The 10,546-nt window shown below is 38.6% G+C and overlaps 1 protein-coding gene across 1 annotated transcript; it reads right to left on the minus strand.

Annotated features, from left to right (window-relative positions):
- Window positions 1-8,528: 8,528 nt before the first annotated feature.
- LOC138147685 (olfactory receptor 10S1-like) lies at window positions 8,529-9,567 on the minus strand. The gene has a single exon (XM_069070259.1). It carries the CDS (start codon window positions 9,489-9,491, stop codon window positions 8,529-8,531), a length of 963 nt encoding a protein of 320 aa, XP_068926360.1. The 5' UTR covers window positions 9,492-9,567.
- Between the last annotated feature and the right edge of the window lie 979 nt (window positions 9,568-10,546).

Raw genomic sequence — 10,546 nt, forward strand, 5'->3', positions numbered from 1 at the left:
TTGTTCCATGCTTTGATCATTTTTGTCCCCAAAGTAATAGTGTAAAATCAGATTGCTTTGCTTGCTTTGCTTCCTTTGCTCACTCATGTTGCCACTCAATTACTTGATTTTTTATCTTTATGCCACAGCAGAACTGTGCTACCAGAGGGGGGAGTTTTGTCCCAAATTGCTGGGGTTTTCTCAGCTGCCAGAGGTATTAGTTGGCTGCTCTCTCTGAAGCCTCCACACACTCTGGCACACTGGTCACGCACCCCATGACCTCCACCCCAGACAATGTTCCAGATCCAAGCAGGTTAAAGCAAGAGTGATTACCCCTCAGACTGGATGCTTGGTCCCCCTACAATATGCAGGCCAGGAGCTCTGAAGCAGCCATACAGGGCAGCAGCTGCAGCCATTCACCTCTGCCACCTCTTGCCCTTGTGGTAGGTGTCTGGACTGCACTCTTTTCTCACTTCATTTCAGCAGAGTTTGCCACTGACCTTTTACTTTCTCTTTGGCTTTTATGAGTTGAGAAGTTTGTAAACTGCCACAGCTGCTGGTGATTCACTCTCCTGAAATCTAATGTGGCTTGTCTGGGCTGCTGGTTGGGGCTACCCTGGGAGTGACTGAGCTCACATGGGATTTTGTGGTGAGATAGACCCTTCCTATTGGCCTGCCAGTCTGCCTTCGGCAGGTTTGTTTCTCTGTCACTTTGTGTGTTCTGTAGCTCTAAAATTTGTTTAGAGTCATATTTTACTTATATTGGAGGTGGTTGAGGTGGGAGCTCATGGGCTTTCCTGCTTCTACTCCAACATCTTGGCTCCACTCCCTGATCCCCCAAATTTTTTGGTAAATAAAGATTAACTCAGTTCAGTTTAAAGGTCAAATCAATGATCTTAGGGATTCAATTTTTAAAAGATGTCTTATAATAACAGAAAACATTACTAAGTAAAGGGAATTACTAAATATTTGTGTAAGTCCAGATTTCCATTTATATCAAGCTTAAACAAATAAGACATGACTGTAATTGTAATAACTACGAATGTCAGTGGTGTTACCCATCCATTCTTCCTCTTTCTTTCCTTTGTGATATGGATATTATTTATACCATCTGGAATCAGAATAATAAGAAATTAGTCCACATAGCTGTTAAAGGGAATTAGGTTTAACGGAAAGTGTTTCATGGAATTGTAGACACCAAGATCACTTGCTCAGGAAGGTTAAGATAGTAGGTTCTTGGTGATCTTGAAAGACGACATAGATCAGAAGAAGGACATATGGTACAGAAGAAAAAGCACTGGTTTTAGAGTAATAGGGTCTGTGTTCAAATTTCAACTATTATGACCCAGTACATTTCTGATCTTGGCGAAGTCAATTAAATCCACTTATGCTTCCCTGGGCTCTGGTTTCCTCAACTGGAAAATGAAGGGTTTGTAATAGATGGCTTCTGACATCCTTTCAAATTCTTGATCTATGATCTTAGGAGACTGAGATTTCTTGTTGTAGCTTGAACTTACCCAGTAATTGAGAGAAAGAAAGACGGGGCACAACTATACATAGAAACATTCTATATTCTTATGCCAAACCCCAGGGAGATTCAAGCTCAGTGCTTTGCAATAACTTTGGATCCCCAAAGGAACTTATTAAATCTTTGCCTTCAACTTACAAGTATTCAATTCTTAATTGCATTCTTTGCAATACACTTGAAAATACCATAGTTAATGAGGAGAGTTTTGTTATCTTCCCTTTCACTAATTACTTTGAAAAGTAAAAAATAAGGCAGAGAGAGAGAATTCCAGACAGAGGGAAACCTTGTGACTGAAGAAGACCAAAAAAACCCAAACCTGCAACTTAATATACCTCTCACCCCTATGGTCAAACTCAGCTTTTCTCTGGGTACCATAGGTTGGAGTACCAGCTAAGTGATTGTGATAGACTAAAGAAGGAGATATAAGAATTTATAGGAAACACTAAGAAAGAGATGTACTTGGATTCCCTTAGAGTCAAAAGTAAAGTAGGTGATGACGGTAAAGTTAGAAGACCTTGGGGAGGGGTCAAAGTACATTTAACATATGCAAATAATTCTATGCTCTGAGAGCTTATGGATCGTGTAGTGGTGAGCCAAGTCCCTTTATCAAAAAGTCGCATGGCCATAAATTTTGACTGACAATATTTTGTGCTTATCAAGAGAGGCTCAATACCTCAAGTTGGGATAAGAAAAGCGTGGTAAAGCAGGAATAGGGCAACTGCAGGACCTCACTCCCACCATTCACTACTACCTCTCAGTGCATCTGGATTTTTATCTGATGAACCTGATTTTGCTCTGAGAGCTTTGGATGGTGAGAGGAAAATTTAGGCTTATAGGATTCCATCTGAGGTCTCTTTTTTTCCTTAATACTGTAATTTTAAGTGAAGAAGACTCAATGATGTGTTCAAGAATCCACCTCAGGATCTCAAAGACAAGAAGGCTTGGTTTCTGTTTATTCTAATTTGGGTACATTTGAAATCCCCCACCTTTTTTTAATAGGAACAAATTTGTTCCTTTCCTCCATAGAAATCCTTTCTTTTGTGGTATCAGATTCTTCATTCTATCCCTAGAAACAGTCAAGTGCTAAGTCAGCAGACCTGAGTTCAAATCTGGCCTCAGACGCTTACTAGCTGTGTGGCCTCAGGGAAGTCACTCAATCTCTCTCTGCCCCAGTTTCCTTAACTGTAAAAATGGGATAATAGCACCTACATTGCAAAGTTTCTCTGAGGATCAAAAAATAATATTTTTAAAGCACTTAGTACAGTGTCTGGCACATAGTAGATGCAATCTAAAAACTTATTCCCCACCTCCCCTATCAGTCACTACTGGCTACCCATTTTACATTTTCACTGCAACCCCAGTTGGCGCATATTGTCTCTCTTATTAGACTGTGAGTTCTTTCAGACCAGAGACTATCTTTTGCCTTTTGTTTGTATCACTAGCACTTAGGACAGTGACTGGCACATAAAAACCATAGAAAAATGACATATAGTTTATTTAATAAATGTACACATATATGAATATATATACATTTGTACATGCACATTCATATGTATAAAGAACTATATATGAATGTATATATGTATATATAAACTACATTAATGAATAGATATAGATATGTGTACATCTATCCCAAACATTCCGATAGCTCTGTGTGTGTGAGTATGTATGTATGTCTTCCCATCTTCTGACAACTGTTTCATCTCCTCATTTTTAGTGGAAATTCATATGAATATTCTTCTTGAAGAATTGTATTTTAACAATTTTAAATTTCAGAGTTTCACGAAGGAAGACACAATGTCACAAAAAGGATAGAGAACTGGCCTCTGAGTCAAGAAAGTTTGGGTTCAAGTGTTGCTTATGATATGACCTAGCCATGTAACCCTGAGCAAGTCATCTAGCAATCTCACTTCCTCATTGCCCTTGGGTGATTCTCTACTTCAGTTCTTTGGAGACTGTAAAGTCCCATGATTGGCAGTCATATAGCATTACTGGGGTGTATAAATGTTTAAAACATAGGCTTTCATTTGAGGGAGAAGCTTCAAGACATTAAAATGCAATTTCTCAATGGCAATCTATTTTTCCTTCCTCTTCCTATTCAACAGGTCCAGTTCAATGTCCATTTGCTAAATATTTTTTTATTTGCTAATAATCCATTAGTCCTGTGTCTAAGATGAATATGGTGATGGCTAAGTGCTATAGGGTGTCCTTCCAACTTCATGACATAGTTTGAACAATAGACTTATTTTTTTTAAGCAATTGGGGTTAAGCAACTTGCTCAAGGTTACACGGCCAGTTATTTCTGGGTGTGGTCCTAAGTATCTGAGCCCAGATTCGATCCCCAGGTCATCCCGACACTGGGGCCGGTGCTCTTACTCGCTGTGCTACCTGCCCCCCCCCCCCCCAAACAATAGACTTTTTGTGTAGGGTTTGTTTGAGGTCTGTTGTAGGTAGGTAGACCGCACAGCCTATAGCAATGAAATTGAAAATATTCTAAAGCATTGAAGTTTGAAACATGAAGTAACACATTTCTTTTATGAGTATGGCCTTTGGGCCTTTCCATATTCTTCTTCATAGGGTGCCTCTTTTACTCCTTCCACTTTTTCCCTTCCATACATTTTTCTCCCATCCCCACTACTCTTGCTATGTACATACTTTGCCATCTTTCTTTATTTTGATGTACTTCCTTCCCTTTGGGCTTTTACCTTACTTACGTTTCTTTTGCTTTTCTTCTTCTCCTTCTCTCCCCTTTCCAACATGTTTTAGGGAGACTTAAAAATTATCTAGTGAGTTCTCTCTGCCAATTCTCTAAATGAAATTCCTGTGGATAATAGGGGTTAAGTAATACACCCAAAGTCACACAAAGTCTATTTACTTACATCATTTTAAGTTTCATTGTTTTATGTTACTGTTTTCTTTCCTGCTCCCTTATACCTACTATGTGCCTCCACAACTTTTACAAAATTGCTTCTTCATTGTGGGACTAATTCTCTGCCTTTTTACTCCTTTTTAAACTGTCTTCAAGGATTGAAGAGGAAAAAGTTATTTGAGTGGGGAGGGAGAAGAAACAAAGAAAGATTATAGAAATATCAATGAAGAGTCTAAAGAATATGTTAAAGAAATATAGTTTTATTATTTTCAAGTACATTGAGTAACACTGCTAACAGAAGAAGGGGAACACTATCATATTTGTTAGAGGATATGTAGAATCATTGAATCTTAGAGTTCAAGGAGTCTTTAGTGGTTGCCTACTCAAACCTGGACTTGATGAGTAATCCTCTCTTTAGCGTCTCTAAAAATCTTCAGTGTTGGGGAACTCCTTACCTAATTAGGGAGCCCATCCCAGGTCTAGATAGCTCCAATAATTAGGTAGTTTTCCCTTATTTTGTTTCAATATAAACTGGTTCTTAGTTTCACCTTCTGAGGCCAATTCTTTTCCTCTGTGGTAGAATCTGAAGAAAATAATCTTATCACTCACCCTCCCGTTATCCTTCTCAAGTCTCTTCTCTAAGTCAAAAATCTTTAATTCTTTTAATTCATCTTCATATAAAGTTACTTAGCATACTCTCAACATTTTTGTCCACCTCCTCTTGATGGACTCCAGCTGGTCAATATTTTTCCTAAAATAGAGTGTCTAGAACTGAACATTTTAAGTGCTGTAATAGATAAACCTATTTGTTTTAATACATTCACTATTTGATTGCAAAAGTTCTTACTGAAAGTTTATGTTCCTAGACATAGTTACACAAACCTGAGTAAATTTTCATTTTTTTATGTGATAATTACTTTTCTCTCCTATGAATGGCCCATGGAAATAGGGCTTACCCATAAAGAAACTAGTTATGATAGATTCCCTAACTGCTATGTCTAACAACTGCTGTCTTTGGTTCCCTGGCAGGCCCTTTACACAAAGATATGCTTATCTGTGCCCTTTTCTTATTATTCTTATTATAACTATGACTATGAAGAAACGTGTTGAACTATTTATATATCTTTGTCCTAATATAAATACTCTTTCCTTGATTTTCTGGTGTTTCTCACCTTTCCATTCCGTTCTTAGCCTTAATCATCACATCCATCATCCCAGCAAATCCTAAACAAGCTTCTAAAAACAAATATGTCCAAGAAGTTGAAGAAGAAAAGTGATGGTTCCAATGCTATCCTCTTCTTTCTGAGTTTACAACACATCTTCTGCTCACAGAAAAAAGCTCGGTTTATGGGTTTAACCTATGTGTCCCAAATGTCAGGAATTCATTCATTCATGTATTCAACCAATAATTTTTTGCTGAGCACTAAAAGTGTTCTGGCAAATGACTAGCTTTCTGAAAAAAAATTATACACACGATACACTTTTAATTTAATTTGAATTGCTATTATTTTTTGCCAGCACTTTCTTAAGAAATAAAAAAAACAAACCTGATTTGTACTACTGGCTAATTTCAGGAATGTAAATGTTCATACTGAAAATTTCACAATATACTCCCACAAGCTGGTTGTAGCTGGTTCCAGCACACTCCTATTGAGCATTGTAGTTAATCTATTCTGTGACAGGTACTTCAAGGTACACAAGAGAAATATATCATATAGTTTCTGGTATCAATGAACTTATGACCTAGTTAATGAGACAAGGCACACACATACTAAATATTTAAATTATAATACAAGGCAACATTTGCTTAATTGAAAAAATGAATGATAAAGTCATAATTTAAGCTTTATGGAGGGTCCATATAGGATGAAGCCAGAAGGGAAAAGGGGGGAAATAATGAACATATCTGGATGTATCATTTAAGGAGTACACGTAGAGAGAGCAATGGCTATGGTGCATAAGGGCAAGGGATTCCTATTGGGTGGAAAGGTTGTCTAGATAAGTATAAAGGAAAGAAAGAAAACCAAATGAAAGAGGGAAGAGCAACAATTTATGGTTCTCTTGTCTCTTTTTTTCTCCTGAATTGATTTGGGAAAAGTATTTTGCAAACTATAAAGTTCAGTAAGAAAATGAGAGATAGGAAGACAATTTCATAAGAGGAGGAAAATTGTAACAGTGGAAGGTGGGGAAAAAGTAGCTATTTTCAGTTCTAGTTAAGTCAATCCTATAGTTAGCTATTTCTCCTATGTATGTAGTCATTTGCGCATGCATATTTTGGGGTTCGTATTTTGCCAATCACCTCTTCCTCCACTTCAGAGAACTTTCAATAATCTTGATAGACTGAGATTTGAAACGAGTACACTGACACCTGCATTTCTGTTTTCTAATGTTTTCCCAAACTCTAGCCTGGAAATAATTTTTTTACTGGAAAATTTTTTTACCCCAAATTTTACTTTTTTGTTTTTTTCCATTATGGATTACATTCCTTTCTTTTGCAACTTTCTTTTTTCCCCTTCCATATTGAAAAAAAATTATTATTAATACCTTACATTTTAAAGAAGATAAGATGCTGTGGATATAAGTTGATTATCTTCATCTTCCTTAATGAAGAAATCCAATTCCTTAATTTTCTTAAGGTGAGTTTCCTTCTTGAGAATCAGCATAGTGTCATGAAGAGAGCATAGGATATGAATTTAGGAAAGACTTGTGTTTGTGTTGTAGCTCTGATGCTTATTTCCCTAGATTAGTAGTAGGTCTCTCTCTCTCTTTCTCTCTCTCTCTCTCTCTCTCTCTCTCTCTCTCTCTCTGTGTCTGTCTGTCTGTCTCATTGAATTTCTTCTATATAGGAAACTCTCAGTAATAAATTTCTTCACTAATGCAGATAATCAACTTAGAGTCTTGAAGATTTGCCTGGGAGGCACTGAGAGGTTAAGTAACTTGCCTAAGGACCCACAGTCTGTATGTGGTAAAAGTAAGTCTTGAATGCAAGTTTCTCTCCTCTGAGGCCAGTTTCCAATCAATTTTGCCATATCATCTCTTACCCTTACCAAGCAAAAAAAAAAAAAATCCCTGTAGTCTCCTAATGGATGGCAGACCTATTATTTCAGATTTAAGAAGTATACCTGGTATAGGGACATCTGCAAGCTCAAGGAAAAGTTGATTTTAGCTGTTCACTTTTTTCAACACCAGAGGAGAAAGATAATTATCTGGAAGAATTAGCTGGCTGAATGTTAATTGCTGTTGCTTTTCACATTTCTACAAAAAGTTGCTGGAGCAGGGTCAGGCTCACATTCTATTTGTCCTTTATTATTCTATTATGTATTCTGAATCCAAGTAGAGGAGAATGAGTAGCAGAAAAAAAATGTTGAGAAATATTCCTAGCTTCTAACTCAGCTTTGGAGGCAACTTTTTTCCTAACAATAATTTCACCTTTCTCCTAGGCTCATTCATCGTAACTCATGGTCTCTGATGACTGCTATAGTTTCAAATGAAGGGCTGATGGAAGGGTCTTGTGAAGGCACAAAATTTAGAGTTGGAAGGAGCCTTAGAGATCAGCAATATTTTCCAGAATTCTCATTTTAAAGATGATAAAAAATAAGGCCCAAAGAGAAGGGATATTTCTAAGTATATAGTAAAACCCAGATCCACTGACTAAAAATATTTTGAGTCTACCAAAGTGACTATTTCTAAGTGGAGACAGTATCTCTATACGAGTCTATTAGTTCCAACACTGATATATTGCCAAGTCCCATGAGCAGAACTTGCTTTTGTCATGGAACTTCATCACCTAGTCACCTTACAAAGGTTAAGTAATGCTCTAAGCTCCAGAAATCCTGATGCCAAAGAAGGTTCTATCTGCAAAGGCACGAGATTATTACTAACTTCTCTATCCTTGTTGGGAGTCTAGAGCAGGTCCCCTACCCCTGTTCTATAGAAGCATGGGATAACAAGGAGGGAGAGATTCTAGAGAGCATCTACTCCAAACACCGCATTTTACATGTAATAGAAATTAACCTAGAAATATAAATTGAATTTGTCATAGTTGGGATTGGAGCAGATCTGCTCACTCTCTTCTTGATGTCATTTCCATCTCACCATATCACTGGGCAAGTGCTATATTAGAAGGGTCATGGAAATGGGTTATAGTACATATCATGGGGGTGGAGTAACAGCAGGTGAGTCTCTAGGCCCATGGCACAGAAGTCTTCTCAGAGCCCGTTTCACTTCCTTATTCCTCAAGGTGTAAATGAAGGGGTTGAGCATGGGGGTGACAATTGTGTAGCAAACAGCTGGGGCTCCTATCCCTGCTCCACTGGAGCGTGGCTGAATGTAGATACAAATGGGTGGCATATAGTAGAGGAATACCACTGTAAGGTGTGCTGTGCAGGTAGAAAAGGCACGGCGGCGTCCATCTGCAGTACGAATCCTTAGCACAGATGCCACAATGAAGACATAGGAGATGATGATGAGTAATAGGCAGCCTGCAGCAACAATGCCGATGTTAGCCAACATGACCAGCTCATTGAGGGCAGTCTCTGTACAAGCCAGCTTCAGGACAGGGGGGATGTCACAGAAGAAGTAGGCAATGTGGGAAGGCCCACAATAGGGGAGGTGGAAGGTGAGGGAGGTGTGGATAGCAGAGTGTATCGCACCAGTGGCCCAAGTAGCCCCTGCTAACCCCGCACACACCCTCTGACTCATGACAACTGGATATCGCAATGGCTGACTGATGGCCAAATATCGGTCATAAGCCATAACAGTATAGAGGAAACATTCAGTACTGGCCAGGAAGTGGAAGCAATACAGCTGTATAGCACAACCCCCAAAGGATATCACCTTTCCTTCTGGAGTTAAGAGCCCTGCCAGGACCTTGGGTACAGTCACTGTGGACAGACATGCATCTAGGAAGGACAGGTGGCCCAGAAAGTGGTACATGGGAGAGCGAAGATGAGGATCCAAGCCCACTGTCACCAGGATTAAAAAGTTCCCCACCACAGTGATGGTGTAGATGAGGAAGAAGAGGGAGAAGAAAACTATGGGGTGCTCTGATGTTTTTGCCAACCCCTCCAGAATGAAGTGGGTCACCAGTATTTGGTTTGGCCACTTTGACTCCATGGTCCCCTGTCTGATAATGACAACTGAATTATTGCATCCCCTTATACTGCCTTTAGGTATTTCCTTACCCTTTCCCCAGTTCCTAGAATAGTTTTGCTCTAACTGTGAATTTTAAGTCTTCCTATAAAATCATTGTAACAATTCAAATATTACCTGCTCCATGAACAAGAATTCTTTACTTTACTCTATCATCTGCCAACATTTCCCCTTGGAAATAAGCTTCCCTTTTGGACTTTACTTTGAATTTTGTTTTGTCCTTCTCTGGTGCACTTAGCATATATGTTGTCATAATTATGTGTGTGTATGTTTGTCTGTGTCTCTGTGTGTGTGATCCTTCTGTTGACCTGTGAATTCTATGGTAGAAGGGATCACAATTTTTTCCCCTTCCAGTGCCTGGAAGTGACCCTTTTCACATAATAGGCACTGAATATTAGTCAAACTAAATTCTAGCACTTTTTTTGGCTTTTGATGGACAATTTAGAGTATGCTTGATCACCCCTGAAAAATGATAATTCATTGGGTGCTAATATAATGACCTTGTTCTATTGTCAAAGTGCTTTGAAGGAAAAGAAGATAGGGTTACCTGGATTGTATGAGTTGTCCCTAATATTTTGCTATTCTTTCGTCTTTCTGTCTCACTCTCAGTGTTGAGAATGACAAATTTGAGTCATTTGAATGTCAGTCATGGATGCTGAGTTGAGTTTCCCATTCAGAGAGAGCCAGTGTGCCTAGGGGGCCTGCAGATCACCTCTTAGTAGCTTCCCAAAGAAGCTGGTTCTCTTCTAGGTGCTGTTGGCCTTTCCTTTCTTTGTAGGTTTCTTCTCTAACCCTGTAGTTGTGAGTGAGCAGCATTTTATATTTAATGTACCACCTAGGGGATACCATTCACCCCCTTGGGAAGCTTTAGGTGAATCTTGGACATGACATCTCCTGGGTATTTTCAGTCCAGATTTTATCTCATTATTGTGGAGAGGAATTCATACTATATCAGACCATGTGGTAAGTAGCAGGCAATTATACCCACTAACACTGATTGTAACAATGAAATCTTTAAG

This window comes from Petaurus breviceps, unplaced genomic scaffold (genome assembly GCF_028583685.1).
Source record: "Petaurus breviceps papuanus isolate PSGF00001 unplaced genomic scaffold, PetGlider_PUasm1.0 90804, whole genome shotgun sequence".
Classification (NCBI taxonomy): Eukaryota; Metazoa; Chordata; class Mammalia; order Diprotodontia; family Petauridae; genus Petaurus; species Petaurus breviceps.